Source organism: Panthera uncia, chromosome X, assembly GCF_023721935.1.
Source record: "Panthera uncia isolate 11264 chromosome X, Puncia_PCG_1.0, whole genome shotgun sequence".
In the NCBI taxonomy this organism is placed as follows: Eukaryota; Metazoa; Chordata; class Mammalia; order Carnivora; family Felidae; genus Panthera; species Panthera uncia.
The window spans coordinates 78,261,703-78,282,133 of NC_064817.1; the positions used below are offsets into that span (position 1 = coordinate 78,261,703).

Consider the following 20,431-nt stretch of genomic DNA (forward strand, 5'->3'; position numbering starts at 1 on the left):
CACATATCAAGGGGCTTCTGGGTGGCTCAGTCGGTTAAGTTTCCGACTTTGGCTCAGGTCATGATCCCCATGTCAGACTCTGTGCTGACAGCTCATAGCCTGGATCCTGCTTTGGATTCTGTGTCTCCCTTTCTCCCTGCCCCTCCCCTGCTCTTGCTATCTCTCTGTCTCTCAGAAATAAATAAACTTTAAAAATTTTAAGAAAATATTACAACACATATCTCTATATATTCTTTTTCTTCCCTTTTAAACAATGTGGCAAAGTACACCAAACATTTACCATCTTCACCATTTTTAAGTGTACAATTCATTGACATTAAGTACATTCCCTTTGTTGTGTAACTGTCACCACTATCCATAAGTACATTCCCATTGTTGTGTAACTGCCACCACTATCCATCTCCAGAAGTCTTTCCATCTTCCCAAACTGAAATTCTGTACCTATTAAATAATAATTCCCCATTATTCCCTCCCTCAGCCCCTGGCAACCACCATTTTACTTTCTGTCTCTATGAATTTGACTACTTTATAAGTGGGATCATGCAATGTTTGTCCTTTTGTGACTGGCTTATTTAATTTAGCATAATGTCCTTGTATTAGTCTGCTTGGGCTGCTAGAACATAATACCGCAGACTGGGTGTTTTAAACAACAGAAACTTATTTTCCAAAAGTCTTGGAGACTGAGAAGTCCAAGATTAGGTGCTGGTAAATTTGGTTTCTGTGACAGATCTCTTCCTGGCTTGTAGACAGTCACCTTCTTGCTATGACCTCACATGACCTTTCCTTGATGTGTGCACCTAGAGAGAGAGTGAGTGAGCTCTCTGGTATTTCTTCTTATAAGGACACTAATCCTATTGGACAAGCCACCAGACAGCATGACTTCAAATCCTGGTCTTTTCACTTAATAGCTACATGATCTTAGGCAAATATTTTCATTTCTCCTCCTCGTTTTCCCTATATTTCAAATGGAAATAACAAAACCTATTTTATAGAATTGCTGTGATAATTAAATGATTAAGTGCTCAGAGTAATACTTATAAATTGGCATATATTATATATTATTGTTATTCCTTCTATATATTTTTGTTTCCCTTCAATTCTGTCTGGTTTTGCTTCATGTACTATGGGGCTTTGTCATTAGGTCCACATATTTATATTTATAATGGTCATATCTTCTTGATGGACTGACATTTTCATCATTATAAACGGCCCTTCTTAGTTTTTAATAACAGTGTGTATCTTAAGGCCTAATTTTTCTGGTATTAATACAACCATTCCAGGTCCCTTCTGGTTACTGTTTACACATATAACTTTCTATCCTTTGATATTCAACCTATTTGTGTCTTTGAATCTGCATGTCTTTTGTATACAACGTATGGTTGGATCATATTTTTAAAATGTATTCTGCAATCTCCGCTTTCAAATTGGAGTGTTTAATACATTTATATTTAATGCAATCACTGATAAGGTATAATCTGCCATTTTGCTATTTGTTTCTATATGCCTTATGTCTTTTTTGTTCCCCTATTCCGCCATTGTTTCCTTCTTTTATGTCAAATAGGCATTTTCTAGTGTGCCATTTTCATTCTCCTGCCATTTCTTTTACTATATTTTAAAATAAATTCTCCTGGGTGGCCCAGTCAGTTAGGCCTCCAACTCGATTTCAGCTCAGGTAATCATCTTGTAGTTTGTGAGATCAAGCCCTATGTCCAGCTCTGCATGTGAAGCCTGATAGGGATTCTCTTTCTCCCTTTCTCTCTGCTCTTCTCTCTCTCAAAATAAATAAGTAAACTTAAAAAAAAAAAGATACTCTGTTAGTGGTTGTCCTGGAAATTACAATGAACAACTTAATTTATAAAAATCAAGTTGAGATCAATACCAGCTTAATTTCAAATCTTTTCTCCTAATAGTTCCATTCCCTAACCACTCCTTTGCACTGTTATTGTCATACAAATCATATCTCTATATATTGTATGTACATCAACATAGATTTATTCATATTGCTTTATGAAGTTGTCTTTCAAATCAAATAGAAAAAAATAGAGTTACAAAAATACATTTATACTGTCTTTTATGTTTACCTATATAGTTACAACTATATATTTACCTATATAGTTACAACTATATACTATATATGTATTTTAATATTTTGTTGAGAGCTGGATATTTTAGGTAATATAGCAACCCTGCATACTGATGCTCTTCTCAGTGGTCATTGTTATTTTATCAGTTATTTGTTTATTCGTTGACTTAGTAGGACTAATTCTGTGAAGTTTACTTCCTCCACACTCATAATGTGCATCTCTGATGTCCCAGCTCATATCTTTTTCCTTTGTTTTTATCTTTGAGCTTGGCTACTTAGGTTTTGCCCGTGGATTAGCATAAGTCACTTATTGGACAAAGGTTGTGCTTAAGTTCCCTTAGCCAATTAGATATTTACCCTTTTTTAATGTTTATTTATTTTTGAGACAGATAGAGACAGAGTGCGAGCAGGGGAGAGGCAGAGAGAGAGAGAGGGAGACACAGAATCTGAAACAGGCTCCAGGCTCTGAGCTGTCAGCACAGAGCCTGATGCAGGGCTTGAACCCATGAACCGCGAGATCATGACCTGAGCCGAAGTTGGACGCTTAACCAACTGAGTGACCCAGGCGCCCCTAGATATTTACCCTTTACCGTTAGATATCTGTGTAGCTGCTCTCACATTTCAGTGAATTTACATATTTTGCCTCTCTCCCATTCAGCCAGGGAGTAGTAGCTTGGAGGTTTCTTTTCTGATTGCTACTGAAAGACTATAGACATTCACACATTTTTCCAGACTGCCAAAGATGACTGTGATTTTATTTTTAATCTTGGCTTTCTAGGATTTGTCCCTGGGCCAGAGTAGCTTATGATTTAGTCAGTGTTTGGTCAGAGGTTGTGTTTAAGTTCTTTGTGCCAGTGAGGCTTTATGCCCTGTGTTTATGGGTCTCTATATGGCTTGGGGAATCCGTTCAAGCCTGTTGCATGTCTTTCTCTAATTTTCCCAAGGGGATACAGCCTAGCATATACCACAATCTTCCTGACCACCACAATTTTATATGTTCTCAAGAGGGCTCTTACTGGTTGTCTCCATGGTTCTCTCTAGGAAACTTGTGATTGTTCTGACATTTTTCTTGTATTAGTGGTATTAGGTTCCTCTTAATTATTCTGCACCAAGATCTCCATTGTTTTTTGACAGTGTCTGTCAAAATGCATGGAATTTTCTACTACCATTTCCGGATTATTTCAACCCTTTCAGGCAGACAGAGCATTCAGGCAGAGCCTCAGCATTCTTCATCCTTGTGCCCTGCCTTTCTTCTTGGGACAAATGCTTCAACCGATGCACCAGAGCAGAAGGCAGGTACTTTTTTTTTCCCCCCGAGTGACACTCTTGCTCTGTGAAATGGTGCTGGGAAAGGGTAGCATTTCCTATTCTTTTCAGCCTTCCTTTCCTAGAATAGAAAAATTATTTGAGGATATAATTGTCAAAAACTTCCTAGACGCTTTGAAAGTCATAAATTTACAGATGCAAGAAGGTCAATAAATCCCAAGCAGGATAAACTCAAAGAAAACTATGCTTAGATACATCTTATCAAACTGCTGGAAACCAAAAGTAAAGAAAAAAACCTTGAAAGTTGCTAGAGGAAAATAACACATTACTTATAGGGGAACAACAATTTGAAAGACTGTGGTTTTCTTATCACAAACAGTGAAGGTCAGAAGATAGTGGAATAACATGGTTGATGTGTTTAAAGGAAAGAATTGTCAACGCATAGTTACAGTTCAGGAATGGAGTATGGAGATGAAAATAAAGATGTTCCTCGATGAGGGAAAACCAAGAGAATTTGTTGCTAGCAGACATGCTCTAAAAAAATGCTAAAGTAAGTTCGACAGCCTAAAGGGAAATGATACCGGGGGAAATCTGGAATTCAAGAATGAAGAAGCAATAGAAAAATGGTAAATATCTGGGTAAATATAAAAAATTTCTATTCTTTGAAAATAATAGCGATATTGTATTAGTTTCCTACTGTTGCTGTAACAAATTATTGAAAACTCAATGGCTTAAAATAAGACACTTTTATTATCTTAACAGTTCTGGAGGTCAGAAGTCTAAAATGGGTTTACAGAGCTATGTTTCCCTGGATGCTGTAGCAGAGAATCCATTTCCTTGCTTTTTCCAGCTTCTAGAGGCTACCTGCATTCCTTGGCTCATAGCCCCACATCACTCTGATGTCTGATTCTGTCATCATATCTTATGTGGCTCTTCTGCCCCCCCCCCCCTTATCAGGACCCTTGTGATTACACTGGGTCCACTCAGCCAATCTAGTATAATCTCCCTATCTCAATATCCTTAATTTAATCACATCTGCAAAGTCCCTTTTGCCATATAAGTTAACATAGTCACAGGTTCCAGTATGTAGACATCTTTGAGGAGACATTCTTCTTCCTACCACAACATCATCAAGGATCCACTAATTTTTTTTTTTATAATTTAAGGTGTTCTAGAGCATAAGAGAAGGTGGAAATCTACTGAATTAATTCTATAAGGCTTCATAAGACTTATACCAACACAAAGAGGAATAGAAGTAAAAATGTAAACCAGAGGTTAATCTAAATCATAAATATAAGTGCAAAAATCCAAAGTAAAATATTAGTAAATTCAATATAGCACTGTAGTAAATAGAATTGTAATAATATTCTCTATTTTTTGTGCTATCTGTATTAGATTAGCATCAATGCTATGAAGGCAATGCATGGGCTTAATAACATGGACTTCCACTCACCAAGGTTGATTTTGTACTAACACTAGCAACAAAAGTGCCCAAACTGGCAACAAAATAAGATGATGATAAAGCATTCAATACAATAAGACAGTATTTCTTGGGGGTACCATTCAGCTCCATGGTGGTAGGATTATTATATGGGACACCTTTCATCATGGTGAGAACATAAATTTTTCCCTATGGAAATAAATATATATTCCAGATGCACATTCACCTTCATTGCTTACAATGATTCTGTCAGTGCCACCATCCATGGACTTCCAGAATGCCTTAATCATCATCAGGTTATCCTATACAACATTGTCTCTGACTAAGAAACTCATTTAATGGTAGACAAAGTACAATAATGGAGTCATATCCAAAGATTCACTGGTCTGTATTACTTACTCCATCATGCAGAAGCAGCTTGCCTGATAGAAAAGAAAATGAATTTCTGAAGGCTTAGTTATAGGATCAGATGTTCCAGGTTGAGACTGCTATACTACAAGAATACAACAGCTGCTTTAAAACCAGTGACCATGACAATTGTCAAATTATGGAAATAGCCCAGATGTCCATTGACTGACAAATGGATAAAGAAGATATGGAATATTACCTGGTGATCAAAAATAATGAAAGCTTGCCATTTGCAGTAATGTGAATGGAACTAGAGTGTATTATGCTAAGTGAAATAAGTCAGTCAGATAAAGACAAAAATCATATGATTTCACTCATATGTGGAATTTAACAAACAAAACAGATGAACATAGAGGAAGGGAAAGAAAAATAAGATAAAAACAGAGATGGAGAAAACCATAAGAGACTCTTAAATGCGGAAAACAAACTGAAGATTGCTGGAGGGGTGTTGGGTGGGGGAATGGACTAAATGGGTGATGGGTATTAAGGAGGGCACTTGTTGTTATATGTAACAACAAGAGCACTGGGTGTTATATGTAAGTGATGAATCACTAGATTCTATTTCTGAAATCATTATTACACTATATGTTAACTAACTTGGATTTAAAGAAAAAAAAAGAAAACCAGTGACTAATATATGGTGTTATTTCCCTCATTTAGTGAAGATACACAAATCTGGGAATGAAGGGGTGGAGGAAGGAGTGCCCCTTTCTCTCTCTCTCTCTCTCTCTCTCTATATATATATATATATATCCACAGCCTTGGGCTCAGCAGATATGAAGGTTCTATTTTATAGGGAATGAATGTTTCCAACAGGGAATAAAGCCACGGTTCCATTAAATTTAAAGCTGAAACTGCACCCTGGCTATTTTGGTCTCCTCATGCTATTGAACTGAGAGGCAGAGAAAAGGGTTACTGCACTGCCTGGAATGATTGAATACCATTACCACGGGAAATAGAGTTGTTTCTATACAATGAGAACAGGAGGAGAAGTATGCTTGGAGCCCAGGTATAGTCATTAGGGCACCTCTTAATACTCATTTGCCCAATAGTTTTGGTCAATGTGAAAATGCAAAAATCCAATAAAGATAGGATTGAAGGTTAGGGTCACTACATCAGGGAAAGAACTGTGGAAAACTAAAGGAGATATGAAATGGATTATTGACTTTGGCCTCATGACCAGCTACAGAAGGGAACTGTGGCAGCTAGGTGTACCTTTATTGATAATTATTTTTTTCCTTCATTTCTCTTATGTGTGAAAAATACTAGATATTGTTGTTATAATCAGGTTTCAAGTGGAGAGTATGACTTAATATTACTCCATGATAGTACATAGGCTCATGGGTCTTTTTGTCTCTGCCTCCTTGTTGGAGATGAGAGTTTCTTTATTGGAGTGAAGGGCAAGAATGGAAGCTGAGTGGCTAAAGGGTGGTTTGGGTTGGTTATCCTTTATTTTACCTCAACTCCTGATCAATTTTCTGCTCCTTAGTCCTTTTCTATGCCCTCGAAAGCTGACTCTTATGGATTATAATCCCCAGGCACCATTCTTCTTTGGATTTGGCCAATGGAATACACTTACAGAAATTTGGAGGAAGAGAGAAAACAATTTTTTTTCTGTTCCATCACTGACTTGGGCTGTGTTTTATTGGCAGTAACTGCCAATAAGTATACTGGCAGTGATAGGCCAAAACTTCAGCTCCTACAGTAGATCCCTCTTCCATGGCCCTAGCTCTCACCAAGAAGTCCCTCATGCTTGAAGGACAAACACCAGAAGCATTCCCATAAAAATCAGGAAAAAGACAAAGATGTCAATTTTTCCACAATTATTTAACATTGTTCTGTAAGTACTACTTAATGCAATTATCGGAGAAGGGAATACAATATTAATATTGGAAAGGAGGAGACAAGATGATGTTTCATTACTGCAAATGAAACAAATCTAAGAGAATCAATCAATGAAAAACTATTTTAAACTAGGAATTCCATAAAGAGGCTGATTATAAAATTAACTGCAAAATCTAACCACTTTCATATACAAAAAGAATAAATAGAAAATGTAAGATAAAGAAAAGATTCAACTTATAATAGCCATGGTAAAAAGTAAAGTACTTAAGAATACACTTAACAAAGTGTATTTAATTTAAAAAGTATTTATTGATAACCTATAGTATGCCAAGCAATGTTCTAGGAGTTTTTTTTTTTTTTAATTTGGAAATGCTACTAAGGAAAATTAATGAAGACAACTAGCGAAACTGTGTTCTTGTGTAGAAAGATATTCTTTTCCTCCTAGCTTTATTGAGATATAATTGACATATGATATCTAAATTTAAGGTGTACAATGTGATGATTTGATACACATATATATTGCAAAATGAATATCACAATATGGTTAGTTAATACATCCATCATACCATATAATTACACTTTTTTTGTTGTAGTTGTGAGAGCATTTAAGATCTACTGTCTTAGCAACTGCCAAGTATACAATACGATACTGTTAACTATAGTCACCATGCTGTTCATTAGATCCCCAGAACTTACTGACCTTAAAACTGGAAGTTTATGCCAATGTCTCCTCATTTCTCCCTTTCCTCAGCCTCTGGAAACCACCAATCTACTCTCAGTTTCTATGAGTTTGGCTTTTTTAGATTTCACGTATGAGTGATATCATACAGCACTTGTATTTCTTTGATTTATTTCACTTAGCACAATGCTCTCCAAGTTTATCCATGTTATTGCAAATGGAAAGATTTCCTTTAAAAATTTTCAAAAATGTTTTATTTATTTTTGAGAGAGACAGAGTATGAGTGGGGGAGAGACAGAGAGAGAGGGAGACACAGAATCTGAAGCAGGCTTCAGGGTCTGAGCTGTCAGCACAAAGCCTGACGCAGGGTTCCAACTCATGAACCGTGAGACCATGACCTGAGCTGAAGTTGGATGCTTAACTGACTGAGCCACCCAGGTGCCCCAGAAGGATTTCCTTTTCTTAATGAATGAATAAAATATACCAATATAAATATATATGTGTATTTTAATCCAGCAATCCATTGATAAATACTTTGGTTGTTTTCATGTCTTGGCTATTGTGAATAATGCTGTAATGCACATGGGGGTGCAGATATCTCTGAGATAGTGATTTCACTTTCTTCAAAGAAATACCCAGACATAGAATTGCTGGATCATATAGTATTTCTATTGTTAATTTTTTGAGTATCCTCCGTGCTGTTTTCCATAGTGGCTGTACCAATTTACATTCCCACAACAGTGCACAAGGGTTCCATTTGTCTCCACGTTTTCACCAGCAGTTGTTCTCTCTTGTCTCTTTTCTTTCTTTCTCTTTCTTTCTTCTTTCTTTCTTTCTTTTCTTCTTTTTCTTTCTTTTCTCTTCCTTCCTTCCTTTTTTTCTTTCTTTCTTTTGAGAGAGAGAGAACGAGTGAGAGACATAAGAGGAGAGGGCCAAGAAAGAAAGAGAGAGAGAGAGAATCCCAAACAGGTTTCGCTCTGTCAGCGCGAGCCTGATGTGGGGCTCAATCTTATGAAACAGTGATGTAATGACCTGAGACAAAATCAATAGTGGGGTGTCAGCCACCCAGCACCCTGTGTATTTTTAATAATAGTCATTCTGACCTGTGTGGGTGGTAAGATATTCTTTTAAAGATGCCAATTATCCTTCAATTAACTTATAAATTAAATGTAACCAAATTGAAATAAGGACAGGATTTTAAGGGAATGTAACAAAATAATACATTTTATGTCTAAATAAACACATGTGAATAGGCAGGTAAATTATGAAAAAGAGTGATTAGAGAGGCTTTACCCTCCCAGATATTAAAACATATTATAAAGATACTATAATTAAAACAGTTTGGTACTTAAAAAGAAAAAAATAACATTCAAGAAACATAATAGAGAATCAAATATATCAAATATATGTGGATGGTTAGCTTATGATAAAGGTGACATTTTACTTATTTATTTATTTATTTATTTATTCTTTCAGGTTTTTATTAATTTTCTAGTTAGCATATAGTGTTAATATTAGTTTCAGGAGTAGAATTTAGTGATTCATCACTTACATATAACATCCAGTGCTCATCACAAGTGTGTTCTTCAATACCCATTATACATTTAGTCCATCTCCCCCACCCCCCGCCCACCTCCCCTCCAGCAACCCACAGTTTGTTCTCTAGAGTTAAGAATCTGTTTGGGGGTGTCTGGGTGGCTCAGGTGGTTTAAACACCTGACTCTTGGTTTCAGCTCAGGTCATGATCTAACTATTCCTAGGTTCGAGACCCACATCAAGCTCCATGCTGATGATGCAGAGGCTACTTTGGATTCACTCTCTCTCTCTCTCTTTCTCTGTCCCTCCCTGCTCTCTCTTTCTCCCTCTCTCTCTCTCAAAAAATAAATAAATAAAATTAAAACAAGAGTATTTTATGGTCTGCACCTTTCTCTCTCTCTTTTTTTTCCCCCATAAAGGTGACATTTTAAAGCAGTGAGCTAGAGAAAGATTATTAGATAATTTGCATTGGACAGTTTACTAACTATTTTGAAAAAATAATTCTTGTGTTCAGTAAAGTTGGAAAAAATATATTTGCAATAACATTGAGATGTTATTTGCTTTATTCACCATGTTAACATTTATACAAATGGTTCAAAAGTAATGGTGGGTAAAATTGCTGGTGCTTTACTGGTAACAAAGGCAATGGCACCAAAAAAAATTCCATGTGGACCAAAAATTTAAATACTAAAAATACACATAAAAATTAGAAGAAAATACATGACTTCCTAAGCAGGACACACAACGCAGAAAATGTAAGGAAATAATTGATAAATTTTGTATCATAAAGATTTAAAAATTCCATATTGCAGAAGTTCAAAGAAAATTATAAACAGGGAATATATTTATAAAACTTATGATTGTCAAAGAGCTCATTTCCTTGATTTACAGAAAGTTCTTATGTACTAATAAGAAAAAGATGAATAACCTAAATGGAAAAATGGGGAAAGACAATTCATAGAAAGAGAGATACAAATGGTTAACAAACCTATGTGAAGATGCTTAATCTCACTTATAATTAATGAATTTCAAAATTTTTGGAACAGAACATAGAATATATACATCACAATTTAAAAGGTGAAAGTTGGCAACATGGATATGATTTAAAATGAACATCCACTTTGACCCAATGATTTCACTTCTAGGAATTTATCATAAGGAAACAATGCCACAATTGTCAAAATACATGTGTACGAAGGTCTCCACTTCAGCATTTTTATAATAGGCAAATATTGGTAAAAGGCCAAATATCAATCAGTAATAGATTGGTAAAATTTTGGTAAATCCACGCTACAGAATATTATTGTATCTGGTAAAATAATGTACATGATATATTAGGTGAAGAAATAATTTGCATTTTATGATACAAAATTATTTTTAAAAATATATATGTGTACATACACTCACATATAATGTGTCTACCTACTTTTTATCTATTTACCTATCTTCTATCTATCATCTATCTATCTATCTATCTATCTATCATCTATCTATATTGTTGTTATTTGTACATATAAAACAACAACAAAACCTGGAGAGTCAATTGAAAAGTTAACAGTGATTTTCACATGATTTATCCTAGGATTTAGGTATATGGGTTATCACAGTGGTTATCATGAATGTGGAGAATTTGAACATTCTTATTTTCTGCTCCCCTCTTTTCCTAGTTAACACCTGCTTTCTTTCATCTCAGTTCAAAATTTCACTCCCTTTCCCTCCTCAAGGAAGTCATCTTTGATCCCCAGATTCTGCCACTTGTTTTAATATATTAATAATGTTCCTTTATTTCACAATATTTTTTCGATTTATATACATGTATAATTGTTTCATTAAAGTCTTGTTTCCACTATGAAGGCAGAGTAAGTGTCTGTTTTTACTCACAATAAGCACAGGACTTATGGTAACTCTCCTTGGTACCCTCTCCATCTCAATATTATGACGTGGACAACTGAGTTTTTCTCAGTCTTATACAAAGGGGTATGAAAGTGTAGCTTTTAGACATCACCCTTCAGTCACACAAAAACAGATAAAGGAGAACACATCAGAAACAAACAGCAAACTCACACTAAATGGTGAAATATTAAGGGCATTTCCATTTACCTAAGGAACAAGGCTGGGAGACCCTCAATCACCGCTATTGTCAACATAGTTTTGGAGGTTCTGGTCAATGCAGTACATCCAGGAAATGAAAGAATAAGAGACATATAGATTGGAAAAGAAAAAATTTAAAAATCATCATTTGCAGATGATTATGTATGCATACCTAGAAAAAAACAAATATAACAATTGAAAAACTATCAGAAATATTATGAAAGGTCATTAAAAATAATAATTATTGTTTCCTTAGGTATTCAATAACCTGCTAGAAAATATAATAAAAGGAAATTTATTCTTCAAAACAACAAAACAATAAAATACCTAGGAATAAACTTAACAAGTAATGAGTATGACCTACCTAAAGAAACATAAAATTTGTTGAAGATCATAAAAGTAAACATGGATAAAAATAAATTTTTAAAGATGTTGGTTCTCAAATTAAAGTGGAGAATTCATTGCACTTTATGTCACTAAATGTCAACCATTTCGTTCTGTGTATGTTTTTCAACTTGGAACTTGACAAAGGCATACATATACTTTTTGTATTTGCATGAATAAAGGTGGAAATTGTTAAAAGTGGTTGGTGGTGGAACATGAATTTCAGGGCACTTTCACATTCTACTTTATACATTTCTGCATTGTTTGCACATTAAAAAAATAAGTGTATGTAATGAGAGAGAGACAGGAAGGGAGAGAGAGGAAGAGATTGATTTCTGTTCAAAGTATATATCTTTTTTCCTAGGTAAGTACTTAGGCTTTTTTACTTTTTTTTAAGTTTATTTATTTGAGAGGGAGAGAGAGAGCACAAGCTGTGGAAAGGCAGAGAGAGAGAGAGAGAAAGAGAGAGAGAGAGAGAGAGAGAGAGAGAGAGAATCCCAAGTAGGCTCTACACCAATAGTGCAGAGCCCCATGTGGGGCTTGAACTCACGAACCACTAGATCATGATCTGAGCTCACTGAGCCACTCAGATGCCCTATTGTTTTCTAAAGTCATAGACGCCTGTGAGAATCTGCTGAAAGTTATGACTCCTCTCGCCACTAAAATGAACATATGTATATGCATAACTTTGATACAATTTCAGGTACAGCACAGAGGCAGCCTGTTAAGAATGCCTACTCTAGTTAATCAGTATGGTCAGTGAGGAGACTCCCTTGGACCTCAGCATACATTTGGCTGAGGGAGGACTAAAATGGGTGTGGGCTACAGGCAGTGACCCTGTAGAAGAGCTTGGTTCTCCCTGGGTGCCTGCAGCAAGGAGGCCAGAGGCAAGAGGCCCAGCTGGCTCCACCTCTCAAGCCAGGTGGGAGCAGCAGACAGTGTTAGCAATTTTAACTAAGGAACCATGGATGAGGGCAGAGCAGGCAGACCTGGGTGCTTTCCCCAGCCAGCAATCACTTTTTCTTCATGGAAACCTGCAGCTGCAGGGGTATGTGGGAACAGCAGTCCCTTCTGTGTATCCCTGAGTTACATCTGTGGGGATTTGGGGGAGGAGGGGAAAAAAGGAAGAAGCCAAAGGTGGTTACTCAAGTTGGTCACCTGAGTAAAGGTGACATTTACCACCTTGGTCACCTGTCCATGTGTACTTTCTTAAGCTTTTCTGTCCATTCTTTAAAATCAGTGATGCATAACTCTTATATTGAGAAAATAAAATTATGCTATTTTTTTAATTTAAAAAAAATTTAAGGTTTTATTTATTTTTGAGAGAGAGAATGAGAGAGACAGCATGAGCAGGGAAGGGGCAGAGAGAGAGGGAGACACAGAATTCAAAGGAGGCTCCAGGCTCTGAGCTGGAGTGACCAACAGAATCAGTGCCTAACTGTAAAGATGAGAGGTTTTGGAACACTGGAGAGCTGAGAGGGCAGCACCTTTGACAAAGCTGAGAGGATCAGACCATTTCTATACTCCTCACACCCTCAGGTGCCTCTACCTCAGTGGACTGGAATCTAATCCAGGGGCTGGTGTTCAGAACAACCATCATATCATAAGAGGTTGACATAGCAGTTAGCCAAGACTTTAGGACGTTAAATTACATGTCTTTCTTTAATGAAACAAGACAGGATTGTGTTGCTTTTTTAAACCAAATTGTAAGGTGATCCAAAAGTGGAAAAAGTAGATCATTCACATTAAGTGGCCAAAGTTAGACCACTAAAGATTAGATCTCCTTGTGGAGTAATTCATAGATTGTATGAAAAATTTGTTTCCAATTTTAAACCTAGTTAGTATGTTTTGAAAGCTGCTATTTGGCTATAACTGGTAGAAACATTTTTCTTATAAATAAATATAATGTAATTAATGAGGCCTTTTGGGTTTTCCCTACCTTTCAAATTGTTCTCCACTCCAATAAAAATAGCATCATTTTGGGGTGCCTGGGTGGCTCAGTCGGTTAAGCATCTGACTTTGGCTCAGGTCATGATATTATGGTTCGTGAGTTCAAGCCCCAGGTCGGGTTCTGTGCTGACAGCTCAGAGCCTGGAGCCTGCTTCGGATTCTGTGTCTCCGTCTCTCTCTGCCCCTTCCCTGCTCATGCTCTCTCTCTCTCTCTCTCTCTCTCTCAAAAATAAATAAAACCTTAAAAAAATTAAAAAATATTAAAAAATAGCATCATTTTATTTTCTCAATATAAGAGTAATGCATCACTGATTTTAAATAATGGACAGGACAGTTTAAGAAAGTAAGATATTCCCACAATGTATGTTCTTTTCTGAAATCTTTCCTTCCATTTCATATAGGGGTGTCGGGAAAACGCTGGCCCTTAATGACTGGGGGTGGGAGAAGGTGAGAGAATGGGAGAAGCAATTGGAGAGGGAGTAGAGAAGGAAAAAGAACTGCTCCTCAAAGAGGGAAAAAAAAGACCAATGGACAGGGGAACAGATGCAGTTTCTCCCTGTTCACCACAGAAAGGCAAATTCCAGCCACAAGGAGCAGCTCTCCTCAGTCTCCGGGATTGGCAGAAGAAAATGAGTGGCAGGACCTGATGTAGCGGGGAAGGAAAGGGGTGGGCGGGTTCCTGCTGCACTGCCGATGGGATGGGAGAGGTAACTGGGGTCCTGCACTCGCGGGTGACGTGGCCCTCACGTGAGCAGCAGCCGACGTTTGCCGACGTCCTTCAAATCCTGGTCCTGGTTTTGTCCGGCTACCAGCTCCCTATTGCCCTAAGGGCGGGCGGGCCAGTGGCCAGGGAAGGAGGAGGAAATAACCGCCCGGATCCCAGCAGGTCTGTGTGTGGATGGGAGCAGCCCGGGGGGGATCCCTACGGTGTGGGTAGCGGAGGGTGGAAACAAAGCGGACTTTCTCAACACCCTTCCACTATCCCTGGCCCTTCCAAGAATAAAAATGGTGGACTTGGGGGCTGGATTCCTGGGGACATCCCGGACCAAGAGGGAGGAAATTTGAAAACTTTGGCATCCAGGGCCTTGAATCGGGAAGGGCAGATATTAAGATTCTAGTCCTGTGTGCATCCATCTACCAAGCCAGAATCTTGGGGCTGTGCATCTGTCATTCCCTATGTCTTTCAGTAGGGCGCTGTATACCACCCAGAGGAAAAGAGTAAAGAATCTGCTCCGAATCCCTGGAGGTCGGTGTAAAGGTGGGATCGCCCTGCGGCCCCTGGAAGGGTGGGGGATGGTTGAGGTCCTTGCCTTAACTTGGGCCCATTTCTGACTCCAGCTACCTTCCTGTTATTTTATGTAGGAAGAAGGATGTGACGGCGCCTACAGGGAAAATGGCTGTCATTGGGGGTTGGAATGCATCGGGGAGGAGGCTCTTCTTTTGCTTCTCTACTTTTCCATACTCCCTCATCCGCCTCCTCCTTTTCTACTTGTTCGAAAGGGGTGTGGTTTTTGCTGGGAAAATGGCCGACCTCTGAGGGTGGGTGCTGCAGGAATGGGTGAGTGGACGCTGGGCTTGAAGAGGGCTGATGTCAGCGGAGTCCTGAGAAGTAGGGGTAAGGATTAGAGACCAAAACATGAAATCCGTTTGACAACCAGAGTCCTGAATTTGGAAAAGCTGGTATTGAGACCTTCCGAAGTGCTGTTCTGTCCGCAAGCCGTTTGCCTCTGACGTGTGGCATGTGTGTCTATGGACACACTTTAGGGCCAATTCAACCGTAGAAGCAGGAAGAAGGCGACAATTGTCCAGAAAAAGTAGGCCAAAGTGAGGGTGGTGGCAATATTTGGGACTCCTGGGGTGGAGAAAAGTGGAGACTGCAAACCCCAGTGGCCTCATGAACCTCCTCTGCATCCCTCCTCCTTTCCTCCTCTTTATACCATTTTGGAGCGTTCAAAACAAAGTGCTCTGCAGGTATTAGACAAAGAAAGAAGTGGCTGGGGGGGCGGGGCACGGGAATCCTGAAACGGGGGTGGGGAGATCTTGCTTCAAATTGCTGTTTGGAGTACTGTATCCTGGGTTTGTCTCCTTCCTGAAAGCACTAAGTCCCAGAGTTCTCAGTCCTTAGGTTTAATGGGGGAGACAGAAACTGAGATGAGAGAGGAAGGAAATTGCTCCAGAGAAGTGGAAGTTGGTATAATGGGTGAAGGGAGGAGTGTCCTGGAACCTCTGTGATGCTGGAGGTGGTGGAGGGAAGGGTGAGCTCCAAAACTTTGTGCATTTTATGTCTGTCCGCCTTCCAGACAATCTCTCCACCACCATCTGATTTGTTACAGGGAAAGGGCTGTGGCATCACTTTTGAAGGAAACAACTGACCTGGGTTGGGTGAGGATAGGGTGGAGACTTGAAAGAGATGAAGGAGATGGGGAAGGGAGATAATAAATTTCAAAGCCACAGCTCTGTGAGGAGGGGATGGTGATGTTGCGGTACACAGAGCGAGGGCCAGAGATGCAGGAAAGGGATGTGTATCTTTCCAGGATGAGGTCCTTCTGTCCCTTGATCATTCAGCATCCTCCTCCCCACCCGTTTGTATGCAGGTTTGCAGGACCCAGCGGACTTCCAGGCAAGGAAGAGAAGGAAGAAAGTGCCTGAACCTGTATGGGTGTATGTAGGGGCGCCACTACCCCCAGGACATCTGGGGTAAGGGAGGTAGGGAAATGATTAGGTACCTTAAATTTAACATACTGGGGTGGGATGGTTGAACATGAGGTTGGAGAATCTGGACGTGGGGAAATTTTTCAGAATTACCTCCCCAATAGAGAAGAGGAATCAATGATCCAGCCCTGATTCCCTGTCATGTCCTCTACATTTGTCGGTCTGTAGTTCAGTCTGTCTGCATGCAAAGGCACAAAAAGAGAAACTGATGCCTTAAATCTTTCTTTCATTCCTAGGTTCCGCTGTATCTGTAGCTGCAGCAGGGCCTGCTGACTCTGTTCCCAATATAGGAGCACCCCTCCGGGCCAGAGCAATCTCATTCTGCCCCAGTTAAGAATTCGGCTCAGACATTGTCCCCAGCATGGGCCGTACTCGGGAAGCTGGCTGCGTGGCTGCTGGTGTGGTGATTGGGGCTGGCGCCTGCTACTGTGTATATAGACTGACCTGGGGAAGAGATGAGAATGAGAAAATCTGGGACGACGATGATGAAGATGATGAGGAGGAATCTAGTGATATTGTAGAGACTAGGATTGAGAATGGGAAAGGAGCTAAAGCTAATGCTGGGATGGGGTCTGAAGCTAGACTTCAGGGTGATTCAAAGGTGAAGGCTGAGGTGGGCATGGTACTTGAGAGTGGTTCAGTTGTAAAGGCAGAGGTCCACTTGGGGCCCCAGAGTGGAGGAGGCCTAGAGGCCAAGGCCAAAGCCCTTTTCAGCACCCTGAAGGAACAGGCAAGTGCAAAGGCGGGCAGAGGAGCCAGGTTGGGTACCATCTCTGGGAACAGGACCCTTGCACCCAGTTTACCCTGCCCAGGGGGCAGGGGTGGAGGCTGTCACCCCACCAGGAGTGGTGCTAGGGCTGGGAGTAGGGCAAGTGGAAAAACCAAGGGAAGAACCCGAGGTAAGAGCACCAGGACTCCAGCTACAGCATGGCCTGTTCGTAGGGGCAAGTTCAACTTTCCCTATAAAATTGATGATATTCTGGGTGCTCCTGACCTTCAAAAGGTTCTTAACATCCTGGAAAGATCAAATGATCCTTTTATTCAAGAAATAGCCTTGGTTACTCTGGGTAACAATGCAGCATATTCTTTTAACCAAAATGCCATTCGTGAATTGGGTGGTCTTCCAATTATTGCAAAACTGATAAAAACCAAAGATCTTATTATTAGGGAAAAAGCTTACAATGCCCTTAATAACTTGAGTGTGAATGCTGAAAATCAGGGAAAGATTAAGACCTATATCAGTCAAGTGTGTGATGATACTGTGATCTGCCGCGTGGACTCAGCTGTGCAGATGGCCGGACTAAGACTGTTAACTAACATGACTGTGACTAATCATTACCAACATTTGCTTTCCTATTCTTTTCCAGACTTTTTTGCATTGTTATTCCTGGGAAATTACTTCACCAAGATTCAGATTATGAAACTAATTATAAACTTTACTGAGAATCCAGCCATGACAAGAGAGCTGGTCAGTTGTAAAGTACCATCAGAATTGATTTCCCTCTTTAATAAAGAGTGGGACAGAGAGATTCTTCTTAATATCCTTACTCTATTTGAAAATATAAATGACAACATAAAAAGTGAAGGACTTGCATCATCTAAGAAAGAATTCAGCAGAAGTTCACTTTTTTTCTTATTCAAAGAATCTGGAGTGTGTATTAAGAAAATTAAGGCATTAACAAATCACAATGATCTGGTAGTGAAAGTAAAAGTCCTAAAAGTATTGACCAAACTTTAATTGGGTGTATGTCCCAAACAATATCGAGATAATTGTTTAGTTTGCACTTGGGAACAATGCATTTTGTAAATTCTTTGTTTGCCATTGTGCTTATATGGCAAAGAGATCCTTTCAGCTGCCATTTTGGAATAATGAATATCAAGGATCATCAAGAGTGATGATGGTTGTGGTGGTTGGTTTTAGGCTGTACCATTTTAAGGATGCCAAATGAATACTAGAGCTTGTATAAAGAAAGCACTTATTGATTCCATCTTGCTACCTAGACTGAGATATTTTTTGCTCTTTCCTTTACCTAATTTGACAGCAAACTAATTATAAATAAGCTACACTTTTGTATTGGTTTACATTTGTTAATCTTAGACTTGTGTTTCATCAATAAAGTTGTGTGTTTTAACCAGAAAAAAGTATTGTGTCCCTTGAGTTTACGATTTAGAAAGGCAAGATGTATCGAGACAAAATTGTCCTAACAAAACCACGAACCTCTGATCATGGCCACACCCCTCCCATCAGTGCAAAAACTTCTGTAGGCAGAAGTGCTCAGGGAAAATTTTATAGAGAAGGGGGGCACTTAAGTAAGCTGAGCTTGAAGGATAGGATAAAAATGGGGATGTTTTGAGAATGACTGGTGACTTGGGAGACAACTTTTGTGTTCTGTTAAATATTGTCATAGCACAAAGTAGCACTACTGTATTCACTGATCATAAATAAGATAACTTCTTTTCCCCATAGTTTGGGATCTCTAAAGTTATGATGCATCTTACAGTTGATGGCATCTTAGCATTGTGCCATACTTTAATTAGAAGTATTTTTTTTCCTTTTGTAGCGGTACATAAAATAATGATGCATCTAATAATCAAAGGCATCTTAGATCAATGAAATTCTAGTCAATGAGAAAAATGTAAAAATGTATTTAATACATAAAGGATGTATTTGCTCCATAATAAGTACATCATTTTGTACTGATAGAGGTTCTGCAGTAGTTTGAGTTAGGAAACTGGCAGAGGGTTGAGGGGGAGTCATCAGATTCCCCTTACTGAAGGAATATTTTATTTATTTATTTATTTATTTATTTAGACCGTTCATATCGTCTTTATTCAAAATAGCCTCAAACAGGAAACAAATGACCATCAACGGTATAATAGATAAATAAAGTGTGCTATATTTACATGCTACACAGCAAGAAGGAAGAACACATGCTGCTATATGTGGCAATATGGATGACTCACACAAATATAATGTTGAATGAGCCAGATTCAAAAGAACATTTATCATGTGATTCCATTATATGAAATTCAAGAATAAGCAAAACTAATCTATGGTGATAGGAATAAGACCAGTGGTTACTTTGGGGAATGATTGGGAGGGGCATGAGGGAACCTTCTGGACAGTTGGAAATGACCTATATCTCAATTTAATTGGTGGTTACACAGGTGTAAACATCAAGGGAATGGGTGCTGTTGTATCACTGCCGTATTCATATTGCAGATTGTGATTTGGAGCCAACAAAGCAACATTATCAATATCAGTAATATTAATTTAAATTTTCTTAATTTTGTGGCTTGGTTTATTTTTATTTTGTGAGTTTTTTTTTTGTTTTGAACTTTATGTAAGAGTTAGGGTTGGTAGAATATGCCACTTTTGCATAAGGATTATTTTGAGCTAAAAACATTTGAAAAAATAGGCACAGGAAGGCAGGAGATAAAAACCTTAAGTAATCTGTTTTGTCTCTTAAAGTCCTCATATGAGTAAGGGAAGGGAAACAAAAATAATATAAAAGCAGGGAGGGGGACAAAACAGAAGAGACATCATAAATATGGAGAACAAACTGGGGGTTACGGGAGGGTTGTGGGAGGGGGGATGGGCTAAATGGGTAAGGGGCACTAAGGAATCTACTCCTGAAATCATTGTTGCACTGTATGCTAACTAATTTGGATGTAAATTTAAAAAAGTAAAAAATAAAACAAGTTAAAACAAAAGAAAACAAAAACCAAAAAAAAATCTTATGTGAAAATTGTATTCCTTAAACCAGGAGGAAAGACAGACACATTCTTATCACTAGAGAGGGAGTTAAGGTTGAGATATTTCTGTACAAAAAGATCTTGCTAAAATAAATTTTATCTTCCTTTAATCTCCCCATATTTTAGCTACTTTTACACAATTGCATCTTTTCCTTCAACCTACTATATAAACATTTGGATTTTGTCACTTGTTTGGATCTTCATTTTCTTATGAGGGTTCCTATGTCATGTAGAACTTATGCTAAATAAATTTGTTTGCTTTTCTCCTGATTACAATAAT

General features: G+C 38.5%; 1 protein-coding gene across 4 annotated transcripts; it reads left to right on the forward strand.

Annotated features, from left to right (window-relative positions):
* The first annotated feature begins 14,353 nt into the window (after positions 1-14,353).
* On the forward strand, positions 14,354-18,559 carry ARMCX1 (armadillo repeat containing X-linked 1). Of its 4 annotated transcripts, none has more exons than XM_049644090.1 (4): positions 14,354-14,569; positions 14,874-14,941; positions 16,278-16,389; positions 16,632-18,559. In XM_049644090.1, exon 4 carries the CDS (start codon positions 16,757-16,759, stop codon positions 18,131-18,133), a length of 1,377 nt encoding a protein of 458 aa, XP_049500047.1. In that variant the 5' UTR covers positions 14,354-14,569; positions 14,874-14,941; positions 16,278-16,389; positions 16,632-16,756; the 3' UTR covers positions 18,134-18,559. The 4 variants fall into 4 exon arrangements, with proteins under 4 accessions (XP_049500047.1, XP_049500049.1, XP_049500050.1 ...); XM_049644092.1 differs by having other exon boundaries at positions 16,278-16,380; XM_049644093.1 differs by having other exon boundaries at positions 14,874-14,929.
* Positions 18,560-20,431: the final 1,872 nt, after the last annotated feature.